Source organism: Anomaloglossus baeobatrachus, chromosome 8, assembly GCF_048569485.1.
Source record: "Anomaloglossus baeobatrachus isolate aAnoBae1 chromosome 8, aAnoBae1.hap1, whole genome shotgun sequence".
NCBI classification, from domain to species: Eukaryota; Metazoa; Chordata; class Amphibia; order Anura; family Aromobatidae; genus Anomaloglossus; species Anomaloglossus baeobatrachus.
This window is the reverse complement of record NC_134360.1, coordinates 57,336,314-57,354,396: the sequence shown is the minus strand read 5'-3', so window position 1 is coordinate 57,354,396 and position 18,083 is coordinate 57,336,314. Positions and strand designations below refer to the sequence as shown.

General features: G+C 53.4%; 1 protein-coding gene across 6 annotated transcripts in view; it reads right to left on the bottom strand.

Annotated features, from left to right (window-relative positions):
• DOCK3 (dedicator of cytokinesis 3) overlaps window positions 1-18,083 on the bottom strand; it is a 144,996-nt gene that overhangs the window by 22,937 nt on the left and 103,976 nt on the right. For 5 of the 6 annotated variants that reach the window (XM_075321651.1, XM_075321653.1, XM_075321652.1 and 2 more), the window contains 13 exons: window positions 15,393-15,555; window positions 15,007-15,113; window positions 13,805-13,976; window positions 10,031-10,128; window positions 9,752-9,835; window positions 9,465-9,565; window positions 9,238-9,319; window positions 8,847-9,017; window positions 3,422-3,614; window positions 3,090-3,217; window positions 1,282-1,428; window positions 865-963; window positions 539-633 (listed from right to left, as the gene is read on the bottom strand). In XM_075321651.1, the coding sequence (XP_075177766.1) occupies window positions 539-633; window positions 865-963; window positions 1,282-1,428; window positions 3,090-3,217; window positions 3,422-3,614; window positions 8,847-9,017; window positions 9,238-9,319; window positions 9,465-9,565; window positions 9,752-9,835; window positions 10,031-10,128; window positions 13,805-13,976; window positions 15,007-15,113; window positions 15,393-15,555 (1,640 nt within the window). The remainder of the gene's footprint in view (window positions 1-538; window positions 634-864; window positions 964-1,281; window positions 1,429-3,089; window positions 3,218-3,421; window positions 3,615-8,846; window positions 9,018-9,237; window positions 9,320-9,464; window positions 9,566-9,751; window positions 9,836-10,030; window positions 10,129-13,804; window positions 13,977-15,006; window positions 15,114-15,392; window positions 15,556-18,083) is intronic. The other variant, XM_075321654.1, reaches the window with a different exon arrangement.

Genomic DNA, 18,083 nt, shown 5'->3' with positions numbered 1-18,083 from the left:
ATCACTCTATATGACACTGATGACATCACTCTATATCACACTGATGATATCACTCTGTATTACATTGATGAAACCACTCTATATGTCACTGATAACATGGACTCTAAATTACATTGATGACATCCCTCTATATGACACTGATGACATCCCTCTATATGACACTGATGACTTCACTCTATAGGACACTGATGACATCACTCTATAGGACACTGATGACATCACTCTATAGGACACTGATGACATCACTCTATAGGACACTGATGACATCACTCTATAGGACACTGATGACATCACTCTGTATTACATTAATGACATCACTCTGTATTACATTAATGACATCACTCTATAGGACATTGATGACATCACTCTACAGGACACTGATGACATCAATCTGTATTACATTAATGACATCACTCTGTATTACATTAATGACATCACTCTGTATGACTGATGACTTTATGACTGATGACTCTATATTACACTGATGACATCACTCTGTTTTTCACTGGTGACATTACTTGCTGTGGGAGCATCTTACTTGCTGGCCAGAAGTCTCATCACCGTCCAGTCTGGAGGAAAGACGCTCAACTTCAGCAAGTTCCGAAAAACACAGAAAATCTTAAGCAGGAATTCCTGGAGAAAGAGGAAGCAGATTATTGAGTGTCGTCTTCTGGATTAAATCCATCTATTTCTTTGCTTATAATAGTCCTACAAAACCTGGGAGACCTCCAATATTGCACCCCTAGGGGGATCCACACAGCTTTCCTGACACATATAAGGTTAATATCTCCCAATGTTCCAGCACCCAGGAAAGCTGGGTGACCGCAGTGAGACTGTCATGGTGGCTGCTGCCGTTCGGCTCACCTTCAGCTCCTCTTTGCTCTGGAAGTTGTGCAGCAGATGCTGATAATGAGTATCCGACATCAGACGAAGCAAAGAAAGGAGACATGAAACATACTCCCCCTAATGGGGGACAAGAGTCAGTGCAGAGGTGGTGTGCGGGGGAGGGTATACAGGGTGACAAGGGTCAGAGGTCACACTATGAGGATGATCATCATATATCTATAAGGTCCATGCAGGATCTATCACCGATAGGGAGGAGAATTTATATTCTTGTCTGTGACTGGCGCCCCCTGCAGTCAGGATTTCAGCAGTGCACAGTCCTCTGGCTGCTGCGGGGACCGGTCAGTCCTATATGGGTACAATGATGAGGATGCTGAGGGTGATACGGAGGATGATGAGGGAAGGATTAGAGAGAAGATAAATGAGTTAATTACTAACAGTGATCTCTGCTGTACACTGCGGGCAGCGCTGGCCTCTTACCGCCTCCTGGGACTGAGATTTACTCATTATAATGAGCAGAGTCTGGAGCAGAACGTCCAGCAGACTCTCCTGTAACATCTGCACCTCCTCCCCCACGTCCACCTCCTGCCGGAAGAGAAGATGGGGTCACACTCATCCCAGGACACGGGGGCACACACATCCGAAGACACGGGGGTCACACACATCCCAGGACACGGGGGTCACACACATCCCAGGACACGGGGGGGGGTCACACATCCCGTAACATGGGGGTCACACACATCCCAGGACACGGGGGTCACACACATCGCAGGACACAGGAGGGGGGGGGGGGGGTCACACATCCCAGGACACGGGGGTCACACACATCGCAGGACACAGGAGGGGGGGGGGGGGGGGTCACACATCCCAGGACACGGGGGTCACACACATTTGGGGACACAGGGTTGTCACAAACATCCGAAGACACGGGGTTCACACACATCCCAAGACACGGGGGTCAGAAACATCCATCCCGGGACAGAGGGGGGGGGGTCACACTCATCCCGGGACAGAGGGGATCGCACACATCCCGGGACAGAGGAAGGGGTCACACACATCTCGGGACAGAGGGCGGGGTCACACACATCCCGGGACAGAGGGGGGGGGGTTTCACACACATCCCGGGACAGAGGAGGGGGGTGGGTGGTCACACACATCCCGGTACAGAGGGGGGGGTGGTCACACACATCCTAGGACAGAGGGGGGGGTGTCACACACATCTCGGGACAGAGGGGGGGGGTCACACACATCCCGGGACATGGCAGTGTGGTGGGTGGTCACACACACCCTGGTAGAGAGGGGGGGGGGTCACACAAATCCCGGGACAGAGTGGTGGGTCACACACATCTCGGGACAGAGGGGTGGGTCACACACATCTCGGGACAGAAGGAGGAGGTCACACACATCTCGGGACAGAAGGAGGAGGTCACACACATCCCCGTACAGAAGGGGGGGGGGGGGGTCACACACATCCCGGGACAGAGGGGGGGGTCACACACATCTCGGGACAGAGGGGTGGGTCACACACATCTGGGGACAGAAGGGGGGGGGGGGAGTCACACACATCACAGTACAGAGGGAGGGGATCACACACATCCCGGGACAGAGGGGGGGGGGTCACACACATCTCGGGACAGAGGGGGGGGGGTCACACACATCTCGGGACAGAGGAGTGGGTCACACACATCTCGGGACAGAAGGGGGGGTCACACACATCCCGGTACAGAGGAAGGGGGGGGGTCACACACATCCTGGGACAGAGGAGGGGGGGGTGGTCACACACATCCCGGTACAGAGGGGTGGGTGGGTCACACACATCCTGGGACAGAGGAGGTGGGTGGGTGGTCACACACATCCTGGTACAGAGGGGGGGGGGGGTCACACACATCCCGGGACAGAGGGAGGGGGGGGCACACACATCACGGTACAGAGGGGAGGTCACCCCCACATCTCGGGACAGAGGAGGGGGGGGTGGTCACACACATCCCGGGACAGAGGGGGGGGTCACACACATCCCGGTATAGAGGGGAGGTCACCCACATCTCGGGACAGAGGAGGGGGGGGGGGTCACACACATCCCAGAACAGAGAGGGGGGGTCACACACATCCCAGGACATAGGGGGGGGGGTTCACACACATCCCAAACAGACCCAGGACAGAGGGGATTCACACACCCCCTGGGATCTGGGAGTCACCCACATCCCAGGACACGAGGGTCACACACATGCTGGAACACATTCCCTCACCGTGGAGCTGCTTTTGATGATGGAGAAAATACTGCTGAGTATCCCAGAGCAGACAAGGAGCTCTTTCTGCTGCCGCAGGTGGAGGTGGATGTGGTGTAGCACAACTGGTAAGAGGATGCGGCGAGCTTCTGTTGGGGAGGACACAGAACATGCAGCAAATATTAGGCAGGATACAATTAAGCATTCAATATAAGACGCCCCTACATTCTGGGACATTTCCATTCACTCATACTAGAGTTGCAAGACCCCAAACCTGCAGCATCGTAATGCCCTCCAAAATCCTCACATGGTCATGTGACTTGAAAACAAAATCCCAATCGTTCTGCTCGCACCTGGGTAGGAGAAGAGTCGGCAGTCCACGGTTCGGCCAATTGACTGCAACTTCACCACATCCATGGACTGGCCCAGGTGCAGGGTGCTGGGCAGACTGCTGAGTGTCCCACGTACAAACTCCGCCACCTCCGTCACCGTAAACATGGCTAGCAGCTCCTCAAAGATGGCAGGAAAGGAACTGAGGAGGGCAGCCTGGGGAAAACATCAAAGTATCACAGACTGGAGCAACACGACAACATATCCCAGACCAGAGGGACAACGTATCCCAGACCTGAAGAACAACGTGACCTAAGCGACAACGTATCCCAGACCGGAGCGACAACGTATCCCAGACCTGAACAACAACGTGACCTAAGCGACAACGTATCCCAGACCGGAGCGACAACGTATCCCAGACCTGAGCGACAACATGACCTGAGTGACAATGTATCCCAGACCGGAGCAAGAACGTATCCCAGACCAGAGGAACAACGTATCCCAGACCAGAGGAACAACGTATCCCAGACCAGAGGAACAACGTATCCCAGACCAGAGGAACAACGTATCCCAGACCAGAGGGGCAACATATCCCAGACCGGAGAGACAACGTATCCCAGACCGGAGAGACAACGTATCCCAGACCGGAGAGACAACGTATCCCAGACCGGAGAGACAACGTATCCCAGACCGGAGAGACAACGTATCTCAGACCGGAGAGACAACGTATCCCAGACCGGAGAGACAACGTATCCCAGACCGGAGAGGCAACGTATCCCAGACCAGAGGGGCAACATATCCCAGACCGGAGAGACAACGTATCCCAGACCGGAGAGACAACGTATCCCAGACCAGAGGAACAACGTATCCCAGACCAGAGGAACAACGTATCCTAGACCAGAGGAACAACGTATCCCAGACCAGAGGAACAACGTATCCCAGACCAGAGGAACAACGTATCCCAGACCGGAGGGGCAACATATCCCAGACCGGAGAGACAACGTATCCCAGACTGGAGAGACAACGTATCCCAGACCAGAGGGACAACGTATCCCAGATTGAAGCGACAACGTATCCCAGACCGGAGCCACAACGTATCCCAGACCGGAGCAACAATGTATCCCAGACCAGAGGGACAACGTATCCCAGATCGAAGCGACAACGTATCCCAGACCGGAGCAACAACGTATCCCAGACCGGAGCAACAACGTATCCCAGACCGGAGCAACAACGTATCCCAGACCGGAGCAACAACGTATCCCAGACCGGAGCAACAACGTATCCCAAACCAGAGGGACAACGTACACCAGACCGGAGAAATAACGTATACCAGACCGGGGGATAACGTATACCAGACCGGGGGATAACGTATACCAGACCGGGGGATAACGTATACCAGACCGGAGGGATAACGTATACCAGACCGGAGGGATAACGTATACCAGACCGGAGGGACAACATATCTCAGACCAGAGTGACAACGTACCCAGACCGGAGCAACTTTTTATCCCAGTCCAGAGCGATATATACATATACATATATATATGAGGTGTTATATTGTGGTCATAACATCACAGAGCAGATACTGTATAAAGTTTGTGGACAGTGAATAATCGTGGCCATGTAATGTATCAGTGCCCCCTGCCCAGGACATGCTCCATGCACACAACACAGCAGTACAGGATCTAATAACGTTAGGACATATACAGTGTATACACACAACATATCTGTAATTCTAATTTCATTGAGCTCCACAAATGCCGCCGCAGACGTCCTGTTAGCCCTCAGGAGCTGGGACTTTACACCGTCTGTTGCAGTGCAATCTGGGATATGTATTGTTTCCACATATAACATTGAAGAGTCCATGAAAAGTGGATTGGGTGACGAATGGTTGCAGTATATGGGGCAGTGCTCAGACGTGGGGGTCGGGACAGCGCTCAGGTGGGCACATAGGGAGAAGTGAGGAGATCTCATCGATATATTAGGGATTTGCTTCAAAAACAATTCCCTCATATTAAGGTAACACTGGAGGCTCCTGATCGCCGAGTGATAACATTACACTAAGGAGTGACGCAGGTGAGGGAGTGACGGTCCATCCACGCGGCAGGTCCTGGTGCAGGGTGCAGGCGGTGGGACTAGAAGGGGGTGCAGGACGACTTTACTTACACAGCAGACTGTCGGTGGGCTTGTAGAGCCCGCAGTCTTTTGGGAATCGGCCTCCCCCGTTCCGCTCACCTGTCCTCCGGCTGCCGGCTGCTTCTGATGTATCGGGTAGAATTAGGAGCAGAGAGGGTGTAAGAGGGGGCAGCAGAGGGGCCGGGGAGAGCAAATGTAAAGCAAATATTCACCGAACAGAGAGAAACATCAGAAAAAGTCCACATCGCAGCACTTCTGCTCATCACCGCTGCTGACCAGTGCGCTAATCACACCCAGAGCTGCATATACATTACATAGCACTGCTGGGGGTCAGCTGCATTACATATTTCAGCAGAATAGTGACTGCAGCACTGGATGTGACTAGAGTATGACACAATATAACTGCAGAATAGTGGCTGCAGCTCTGGAGGTGACTGTAGAATAAGACATGATGTAGCTGCAGAATAGTGACTGCAGCTCTGGATGTGACTGGAGAATAAGACATGATGTAACTGCAGAATAGTAACTGCAGCTCTGGATGTGACTGGAGAATAAGACATGATGTAGCTGCAGAATAGTGACTGCAGCTCTGGATGTGACTGGAGAATAAGACATGATGTAACTGCAGAATAGTGACTGCAGCTCTGGATGTGACTGTAGTGTAACAGCAGACGTGACTGCAGCTCTGTATGCGAGTGGAGTATTAGACATGATGTACCGTATTTTTCGGACTATAAGACGCACCCTGGTTTTAGAGGAGGAAAATAGGAAAATAAAATTTTAACCAAAAAATATGGTCATGACACACTGTTATGGGGCGAGGATCTGCTGCTGACACTGTTATGGGGGTAATGTCCCCAAATTCTCTACTAAGGTACCCCATTCTGATAAGGATCCTCCTGCCTTGTATATGATCCTGCTGATATACCCCCCATCCTGCTAATAATATACCCCCCATCCATCCTGCTCATGATATACCCCCATCCATCCTGCTCATGATATGCCCCCATCCATCCTGCTCATGATATGCCCCCATCCATCCTGCTCATGAAATGCCCCCATCCATCCTGCTCATGAAATGCCCCCATCCTGCTCATGATATGCCCCCATCCATCCTGCTCATGATATGCCCCCATCCATCCTGCTCATGATATGCCCCCATCCATCCTGCTCATGATATGCCCCCATCCATCCTGCTCATGAAATGCCCCCATCCATCCTGCTCATGAAATGCCCCCATCCTGCTCATGAAATGCCCCCATCCATCCTGCTCATGAAATGCCCCCATCCATCCTGCTCATGAAATGCCCCCATCCATCCTGCTCATGAAATGCCCCCATCCATCCTGCTCATGAAATGCCCCCATCCATCCTGCTCATGAAATGCCCCCATCCATCCTGCTCATGATATGCCCCCATCCATCCTGCTCATGAAATGCCCCCATCCATCCTGCTCATGATATGCCCCCATCCATCCTGCTCATGATATGCCCCCATCCATCCTGCTCATGATATGCCCCCATCCATCCTGCTCATGATATGCCCCCATCCATCCTGCTCATGATATGCCCCCATCCATCCTGCTCATGATATGCCCCCATCCATCCTGCTCATGATATGCCCCCATCCATCCTGCTCATGATATGCCCCCATCCATCCTGCTCATGATATGCCCCCATCCATCCTGCTCATGATATGCCCCCATCCATCCTGCTCATGAAATGCCCCCATCCATCCTGCTCATGAAATGCCCCCATCCATCCTGCTCATGAAATGCCCCCATCCATCCTGCTCATGAAATGCCCCCATCCATCCTGCTCATGATATACCCCCATCCATCCTGCTCATGATATGCCCCCATCCATCCTGCTCATGAAATGCCCCCATCCATCCTGCTCATGATATGCCCCCATCCATCCTGCTCATGAAATGCCCCCATCCATCCTGCTCATGAAATGCCCCCATCCATCCTGCTCATGAAATGCCCCCATCCATCCTGCTCATGAAATGCCCCCATCCATCCTGCTCATGAAATGCCCCCATCCATCCTGCTCATGAAATGCCCCCATCCATCCTGCTCATGAAATGCCCCCATCCTGGTAAATGGCGTGTATCCTGTGGCACAGGAAAAAAAAAATAAACGTTTATACTTACCCTTCCTCACTCCCTGAAGCACCGATCTCTGTCTCAGCTGCAGCGCCGCTGTGTGGAGCAGTCACCGGTGTCTGCAGCATCGCGTCTTCCTGTCTGTGCCGGCGGTAAGCTGATCGATTCTGGTGGATGCTAGCGGCGCGCACAGCGATGACGTCATCGCGGTGCGCGCCGCTAGTGTCCAGATCAGCTGACCGCCGGCACAGACAGGAAGACGCGATGCTCAGGGGGGAGGCTCCACACACGGTGACGGGTGAGTACACTGATTCACTGCACCCCGCGCTGATAATGATGCACGGGGGGCAGTGAATACAGCCGCACATGATCACTCCAGGCTGTAGTTGCCAGGGGTGATCACGGCCGGCTGCTAATTATGCACGCACCCCCCCCGCCCATCACCCCGCCCATCACCCTGCCCACCTGTCAGCGCCGGTTTCGCTGAGAGATGATGGGCGGGAGGATGGGCGTGCATATGTAATGAGCGGGCCCACGTGCTCACGGCAGGCTGTTACAGCCTGCTCGTGCCGCCGATGACCAGCTGCACCGCGGCACCCTCATTCCCCGCAGCCTTATAGTCAGACCATAAGACGCACCCCCAACTTTCCCCCAACATTTGGGGTGGGGAAAAGTGCGTCTTATGGTCCGAAAAATACGGTAATTCAGGGGCTGTAGCGGATTTCATTCAGGGTAGATGTTAGGCCCCTTTCACACATCCGTTTTTTAACATCAGTCACAATCCGTCGCATTTTGAAAAAAACGGATCCAACGCTGGATCTGTTTTTTCTCATTGACTTGTATAAGCGATGGATTGCGACGGATGGCCTCACGTTTCATCCGTCCAAAAATGGTTGTCCGTCAGACGACGTCCACAGTAACGTTTTTTGTGTACATCGAAAAAAACGGACTGCGGATGGCCATCCGTCATTGGTAGAATGGAAGCCAAAGGGAGCAGGATCTCTCTCTCTCTCGAATTGTGACTGATTGGAAAAAACTGATGTGTGAAAGGGGCCTTAGATAACTGTCATGTAATTTTCGATGTTGGAGTATTACTTTAGGAAATATGAGTGGTGAGATGTCAGTGACATTACTGCACAGACAGTGTGGTCTGTAGAGCCCCCGCCCCTGGTCTCAGGGTACGGAAGATGTAGAGCCGCTGGCTCACCTGTGTGAAGAGTAGCGTATCGGAGCTCCGCGTGTCCAGACTCAGCACGAAACGCATCGACTGGAATAACTCATGGATGCTGCAGCGGAACTGCTCCTCCTCCAGGCCACCTGTGGAGCGAGCGAAGAGCAAGCGGGACTGGACGATGAACTTAAAGAGATTCTCCAGAGCCTGCGGAGAGACGCAGCACTAAGTGAGAGGCGCAGCACAACCAGGGGCAAGTTACTGCACAAATAACGTGTTCAAGGGGGGGTAAGGAATAACTGGAATTGTAAAAAAAATCTGGTGGGGACCCCCCACACACATGAAAATAAACATGGCGGCCCGACTTATAAAAGAGAATGCCCAGTAAGGTCACTGCCCGGCTGTATCCCCAACCTCTGATCCTCACCCTCATGGCCTCCTGGATGTGGTCCTGCCTCACCAGATCTGCAGATCGCTCCATGTACCACTTCAAGCAACGAATCAGCTCCCTACAAATTAAAAAAAAAGGCCAGAAATGTCAAGTGCTGGGCAAGAGTGAGCCCAGAGACCCCCACGAGTCCTTGCCAGCATGACTTGGCCACCACCAACGTCCTCCCACAGACCTGATGTGCCATGAGCTCATCACAATCCCACCTGTAGGCCAGGGCTCCGGCAAAATGCTTCTGTATGTACAAGTCCAGCACCGGACGAAAGTGGAAAAACTTATTATCACGCAGCAGATTAATGATGAAGACCTAGAAAAGAACACATGAGGTGAGCAGGAAAGTGGGGACTGGGCAGCTACTAGCTATTACTCCCTGTTATCAGCCATTACTAAGGAGAGGTGACTGTAGGACAGGACACAACAATCTATTACTCCTGGATACTAGCCAATACTGGGGAAAGGAGACTGGAGAGCAGGTGATGGGATGCGTCCTCACCAGAGACTGGAACACGAGCAGGCCATACTTCTCCGTGTTATCGTCCAGGATGACAAACAGCGTGTCCAATATGTCCTGCAAAAACTGAAACAGAGAGCGAAGTTCCCTCATTATTCCCCACTTAGAATCTGTATGATTGACATCACCCCAATATATATCCTCCCATCATATACATCGGGAAGTTTGCAGGGTACAGGCTTCCGCACATATATCAGCAGAATACTGGCTGCCACCATTGTTGCTGACAGGATGAGAAAGGGAAGCTACGACATCTCGTACCTTCACAATCTCTTCGCCGCTGACATGCCGCAGGCGCCCCAGAACGTCCAGTATCCGATCGGGGTACGCCTTCCACTTCAGAAGAGCCAGAAGGTCGACTGCAGGAAAAACACAGCATGTTGTGTAGTCAATGGCTGTGATATCTGGTAGTGGTAAATGTGGGCTGTGGCGTGGCTGCTCAAAGTGTTGTATATAAATAGGCACAGTCTGTATAAGCTAGAAGCTGGTGTCGGGGTCAGTACACACTAGGAGCTGGTGTAGGGGTTTGTACACACTAGGAGCTGGTGTCGGGACCTGTACACACTAGGAGCTTGTGTCGGGGTCTGTACACACTAGGAGCTGGTGTATAGGTCCGTATACAATAAGAGCTGGTGTCGGGGTCTGTACACACTAGGAGCTGGTGTCGGGGTCTGTACACACTAGAAGCTGGTGTCGGGGTCTGTACACACTAGAAGCTGGTGTCGGGGTCTGTACACACTAGAAACTGGTGTCGGGGTCTGTACACACTAGAAGCTGGTGTCGGGGTCTGTACACACTAGAAGCTGGTGTCGGGGTCTGTACACATTAGAAGCTGGAGTCGGGGTCTGTACATACTAGAAGCTGGTGTCGGGGTCTGTACACACTAGGAGCTGGTGTCGGGGTCTGTACACACTAGGAGCTGGTGTCGAGGTCTGTACACACTAGGAGCTGGTGTCGGGGTCTGTATACACTAGGAGCTGGTGTCGGGGTCTGTACACACTAGGAGCTGGTGTCGGGGTCTGTACACACTAGGAGCTGGTGTCGGGGTCTGTACACACTAGGAGCTGGTGTCGGGGTCTGTACACACTAGAAGCTGGTGTCGGGGTCTGTACACATTAGAAGCTGGAGTCGGGGTCTGTACATACTAGAAGCTGGTGTCGGGGTCTGTACACACTAGAAGCTGGTGTCGGGGTCTGTACACATTAGAAGCTGGAGTCGGGGTCTGTACATACTAGAAGCTGGTGTCGGGGTCTGTACACACTAGGAGCTGGTGTCGGGGTCTGTACACACTAGGAGCTGGTGTCGAGGTCTGTACACACTAGGAGCTGGTGTCGGGGTCTGTATACACTAGGAGCTGGTGTCGGGGTCTGTACACACTAGGAGCTGGTGTCGGGGTCTGTACACACTAGGAGCTGGTGTCGGGGTCTGTACACACTAGAAGCTGGTGTCGGGGTCTGTACACACTAGAAGCTGGTGTCGGGGTCTGTACACACTAGAAACTGGTGTCGGGGTCTGTACACACTAGAAGCTGGTGTCGGGGTCTGTACACACTAGAAGCTGGTGTCGGGGTCTGTACACATTAGAAGCTGGAGTCGGGGTCTGTACATACTAGAAGCTGGTGTCGGGGTCTGTACACACTAGGAGCTGGTGTCGGGGTCTGTACACACTAGGAGCTGGTGTCGAGGTCTGTACACACTAGGAGCTGGTGTCGGGGTCTGTATACACTAGGAGCTGGTGTCGGGGTCTGTACACACTAGGAGCTGGTGTCGGGGTCTGTACACACTAGGAGCTGGTGTCGGGGTCTGTACACACTAGGAGCTGGTGTCGGGGTCTGTACACACTAGGAGCTGGTGTCGGGGTCTGTACACACTAGGAGCTGGTGTCGGGGTCTGTACACACTAGGAGCTGGTGTCGGGGTCTGTACACACTAGGAGCTGGTGTCGGGGTTTGTACACACTAGGAGATGGTGTCGGGGTCTGTACACACTAGGAGCTGGTGTATAGGTCCGTATACAATAAGAGCTGGTGTCGGGGTCTGTACACACTAGGAGCTGGTGTCGGGGTCTGTACACACTAGGAGCTGGTGTCGGGGTCTGTACACACTAGGAGCTGGTGTCGGGGTCTGTACACACTAGAAGCTGGTGTCGGGGTCTGTACACACTAGAAGCTGGTGTCGGGGTCTGTACACACTAGGAGCTGGTGTCGGGGCCTGTACACACTAGGAGCTGGTGTCGGGGTCTGTACACACTAGGAGCTGGTGTCGAGGTCTGTACACACTAGGAGCTGGTGTCGGGGTCTGTACACACTAGGAGCTGGTGTATAGGTCCGTATACAATAAGAGCTGGTGTCGGGGTCTGTACACACTAGGAGCTGGTGTCGGGGTCTGTACACACTAGGAGTTGGTGTCGGGGTCTGTACACACTAGGAGCTGGTGTCGGGGTCTGTACACACTAGGAGCTGGTGTCGGGGTCTGTACACACTAGGAGCTGGTGTCGGGGTCTGTACACACTAGGAGCTGGTGTATAGGTCCGTATACAATAAGAGCTGGTGTCGGGGTCTGTACACACTAGGAGCTGGTGTCGGGGTCTGTACACACTAGGAGCTGGTGTCGGGGTCTGTACACACTAGGAGCTGGTGTCGGGGTCTGTACACACTAGGAGCTGGTGTCGGGGTCTGTACACACTAGGAGCTGGTGTCGGGGTCTGTACACACTAGGAGCTGGTGTATAGGTCCGTATACAATAAGAGCTGGTGTCGGGGTCTGTACACACTAGAAGCTGGTGTCGGGGTCTGTACACACTAGGAGCTGGTGTCGGGGTCTGTACACACTAGGAGCTGGTGTCGGGGTCTGTACACACTAGGAGCTGGTGTCGGGGTCTGTACACACTAGGAGCTGGTGTATAGGTCCGTATACAATAAGAGCTGGTGTCGGGGTCTGTACACACTAGGAGCTGGTGTCGGGGTCTGTACACACTAGGAGCTGGTGTCGGGGTCTGTACACACTAGGAGCTGGTGTCGGGGTCTGTACACACTAGGAGCTGGTGTCGGGGTCTGTACACACTAGGAGCTGGTGTCGGGGTCTGTACACACTAGGAGCTGGTGTCGGGGTCTGTACACACTAGGAGCTGGTGTCGGGGTCTGTACACACTAGGAGCTGGTGTCGGGTCTGTACACACTAGGAGCTGGTGCCGGGGTCTGTACACACTAGAAGCTGGTGTCGGGGTCTGTACACACTAGGAGCTGGTGTCGGGGTCTGTACACACTAGAAGCTGGTGTCGGGGTCTGTACCCACTAGGAGCTGGTGTATAGGTCCGTATACAATAAGAGCTGGTGTCGGGGTCTGTACACACTAGGAGCTGGTGTCGGGGTCTGTGCACACTAGGAGCTGGTGTCGGGGTCTGTACACACTAGGAGCTGGTGTCGGGGTCTGTACACACTAGGAGCTGGTGTTGGGGTCTGTACACACTAGGAGCTGGTGCCGGGGTCTGTACACACTAGAAGCTGGTGTCGGGGTCTGTACACACTAGAAGCTGGTGTCGGGGTCTGTACACACTAGGAGCTGGTGTCGGGGTCTGTACACACTAGAAGCTGGTGTCGGGGTCTGTACACACTAGGAGCTGGTGTCGGGGTCTGTACCCACTAGGAGCTGGTGTATAGGTCCGTATACAATAAGAGCTGGTGTCGGGGTCTGTACACACTAGGAGCTGGTGTCGGGGTCTGTACACACTAGGAGCTGGTGTCGGGGTCTGTACACACTAGGAGCTGGTGTCGGGGTCTGTACACACTAGGAGCTGGTGTCGGGGTCTGTACACACTAGGAGCTGGTGTCGGGGTCTGTACACACTAGGAGCTGGTGTCGGGGTCTGTACACACTAGGAGCTGGTGTCGGGGTCTGTCCACACTAGGAGCTGGTGTCGGGGTCTGTACACACTAGGAGCTGGTGTCGGGGTCTGTACACACTAGGAGCTGGTGTTGGGGTCTGTACACACTAGGAGCTGGTGTCGGGGTCTGTACACACTAGGAACTGGTTTTGGATACCGTTCTGTGTAAGCTTCGTTGAGGAGAGCTGTGTAGAGATGCAGAACGTCTCCTTCGGGCTGCGCTGGAAGATGAGACTAGATGGGATGTTGGGGCAGCCGCTCAAGTCGTCCTTGCAGCAAGGAAGCCCCAGGTACAGAGCATGGTTATTGAAGGTGCTGTTCTCATCGCACTATGGGAAGAGAACCATTTAGAGGCATAAGGATGAGAGTGTCAGTGTCAGAAGCAATGGGATGGAAACAGAGCCATCAGAGGCAGCAGGATGGGATCAGCACGGTCAGAGGCAGCAGGAAGGGATCAGCACGGTCAGAGGCAGCGGGATGGGATCAGCACGGTCAGAGGCAGCAGGAAGGGATCAGCACGGTCAGAGGCAGCGGGATGGGATCAGCACGGTCAGAGGCAGCAGGATGGGATCAGCACGGTCAGAGGCAGCAGGATGGGATCAGCACGGTCAGAGGCAGCAGGAAGGGATCAGCACGGTCAGAGGCAGCAGGAAGGGATCAGCACGGTCTGAGGCAGCGGGATGGGATCAGCACGGTCAGAGGCAGCAGGATGGGATCAGCACGGTCAGAGGCAGCAGGATGGGATCAGCACGGTCAGAGGCAGCAGGAAGGGATCAGCACGGTCAGAGGCAGCGGGATGGGATCAGCACGGTCAGAGGCAGCAGGATGGGATCAGCACGGTCAGAGGCAGCAGGATGGGATCAGCACGGTCAGAGGCAGCAGGAAGGGATCAGCACGGTCAGAGGCAGCGGGATGGGATCAGCACGGTCAGAGGCAGCAGGATGGGATCAGCACGGTCAGAGGCAGTGGGATAGGAGAGGCACAGTCAGAGGCAGCAGGATGGCAGCAGCACTGTCACAGGCAATGGGATGTGAGCGGCGTGGTCAGGGGCAGCACGATGGAAGCATCATCGTCACAGGCAACGGGAGAAGTGGCGTCAGAGTCAGCAAGATGGGAGAGGTTCTGTCAGAGGCAGCGGGATAGGAGCGGCAATGTCAGAGGCAGTGGGATAGGAGCGGCATGGTCAGAGGCAGCGGGATGGGAGTAGCATAGTCAAAAGCAGCAGGAAGGGAGTGGGGCGGTCAGAGGCAGCAGGAAGGGTTTGGCGCAGTCAGTGGATGAAGAAAGTGAGTGCCGCGATCAGAGACAACAGGATGGGTACACACGGATCAGAGGCAGCGAGATAAAATAAGTCTGCACCTTGTATACATAAAGTTCGTGGATATCATCAGACAGCGTTGTCCCATCGTCTCTCATCAGTGGGGTGAAGGAAAACCCAAACAGCTTCTTCTCTCCCTTGTCCTTTGCTGTAAATAGGGTAACACAGAAAGGTACAGTCTGGTCAGTGTCAATTAAGACCTTGGGATTTTTAAAGAGGCTGTCGATAAAAGGTCACGATGAACCGAATGAACCCAGCCTATGAGAGAAGTCATGTGCTCTGGCTACTACAGACCCATCTATAGGGCAAAAGAGGTAAATCCGACTAGAAAAACCCTTTACGGGAGGGAACCCTAATTACTGAGCCTTTAATCACTTGACTCACTGCCCGCCTTCTTTCCGCTCCTTTACGTATTGCTGGGACTTACTGGAGCAATGTCGGAACTCGAAGCGTAGATGGGACCCCCGGAACCTGTCGATGGGGATGGGCAGTTTTATGAGCTCCCCCCACCGTGGACTGTTGCTGTGGTAAAGGACGAATGAGTGGTACTGCGTGCGAGGGGGCTCCCCGGTGCCCAAGCTGACACAATCCTGCAAGACACAAGCCAAAGACCCACATTAAGAAGAGTAAATTCCTGCAAGCACATTTCTGTAACAAATAATACTGCTAGTAATGCACAGACGAATCTACGACATCTGGGTCCTCCGTGAGGCCGGATCAGGGGCAGTCATTGTATAGGAGAGGAGTATGCTGCAATGCCATTTATAGGGTGTCCTTTCTACTCATAGGGTCAGTTCTATCCACAACAAGCATCTAATCCCCACGCAGGGGCATAACTACCACGTTCGCCATTGCAAACAGGCCCGGCAGGATAGGGGCCCGCGGCCGCATTGCAGATCAGCAGCCAGCCACTTCCTGTGAGAGAGGAGCTGTGCTGATCTGTCGCAGACCACGCAGCCGCTATATGACCCGCTGCCGCCACGACCTGCTTCCACCGCTGACACACTATGCCAGGTGTCAGCGACGGCGGCACCGGGGCCCCCTCCCCTGTCATCGCGCACAGCAATGATAAAGCAAAGAGTGGCCTGTGCCTCTCCATGCATCATCATTCTCCCCCCCCATGCCTATGCGGTGACGTCACTTCTGTGCGACTGCTGTGCTGAGGTATGCAGAGCGCAGGGCGGGAGGACGCTGACCGGAGCAGTGGGGGAAATGAGGACAGAGGTGAGGACAGCAGCGGTGGAACGAGGAGAGGTGAGGACAGAGCAGAGTGGGGAACGAGGAGAGAGGCAAGTACTTAGTGAGTACACGGTGGCCAGAGGCCTGGGGGAGCTGTATTATACATGGAGACCTGGGGGGGGGCTGGCTGCATTATTATACATGGAGACCTGGGGGGCTGGCTGCATAATTATACATGGACACCTGGGGGGCTGGCTGCAATATTATACATGGAGGCCTGGGGAGGCTGGCTGCATTATTATACATGGAGGCTTGGGGAGGCTGGCTGCATTATTATACATGGAGGCTTGGGGAGGCTGGCTGCATTATTATACATGGAGGCTTGGGGAGGCTGGCTGCATTATTATACATGGAGGCCTGGAGAGGCTGGCTGCACTATTATACATGGAGGCTTGGGGAGGCTGGCTGCATTATTATACATGGAGGCTTGGGGAGGCTGGCTGCATTATTATACATGGAGGCCTGGAGAGGCTGGCTGCATTATTATACATGGAGGCCTGGGGAGGCTGGCTGGATTACTATACATGGAGGCCTGGGGAGGCTGGCTGAATTATTATACATGGAGGCTTGGGGAGGCTGGCTGTATTATTATTCATGGAGGCCTGGGTAGGCTGGCTGCATTATTATACATGAGGGCCTGGGGAGGCTTGCTGCATTATTATACATGGAGGCCTGGGTAGGCTGGCTGTATTATTATACATGGGGGCCTGGGGTGGCTGGCTGCATTATTATACATGGAGGCCTGGGGAGGCTGGCTGCGTTATTATACATGGAGGCCTGAGGAGGCTGGCTGCGTTATTATACATGGAGGCCTGGGGAGGCTGGCTGCGTTATTATACATGGAGGCCTGGGGAGGCTGGCTGCGTTATTATACATGGAGGCCTGGGGAGGCTGGCTGCGTTATTATACATGGAGGCCTGGGGAGGCTGGCTGCATTATTATACATGAAGGTCTAGGGGGCTGCATTATACATGGAGGCCTGGGGGGCTGCATTATATATGGAGATCTATGGGGCTGCATAATAAACATGAAGGAAACCTTATACATGGACTATAGGGTGTATTATGCATGGAGGTCTAGGGGGCTTCATTATACATGGAGGTCTATGGGGCTGCATTATACATGGAGGTCTATGGGGATGTATTATACAACATGAAGGACACCTTATACATGGAATATAGGGGTGCATTATTCATGGAGCAGTATGGGGCTGCATAATACAATATGAAGTTTTATGGGGTTGCGTTATAATACATATAGGACTATGGGGGCTACATTATAATATATGGAGGACTATGGAGCCTACCTTATACATGGACTATGGGGATGCATTATAAAACAGAGTATATGAGGGTTATGTGGGACCCTTTATACTATATAGAAGGCTATGTGGGGGCCATTATAGTATTTGGAGAACTATATACAAGGAGGGACAAAGATACAAGCATGGGATGGGAATGTTTTGTGCTGAAGGGAAAAAGGCTCTTTCCCTCAGCACAGCTTTCCCATTCTCTGCTATACATCTTCTCTCAGCACCAAGCTTTCCCATGCTCTGATATGGGAAAGCTGGGTGCTGAGGGAAAGATGTATAGCAGAGTATGAGGAAGCTGGGTGCCGAGGACAAGATGGATATCAGAACGTAGGAAAACTGGGTGCTGATAGAGGGATTTCAGATCATGGGAAACCTGGGTGCTGAGGGTAAGAGCCAAGTGTCAGTGTCATTATCCTGTACCCCGAGTGTCAGTGTCATTATCTCATACCCCAAGTGTCAGTGTAATTATCCTGTACCCCAAGTGTCAGTGTCATTATCCCATACCCCAAGTGTCAGTGTACGTGTAGAGGGGGGCCCAGGTCTGAACTGTGCACCAGGGCCCATCAA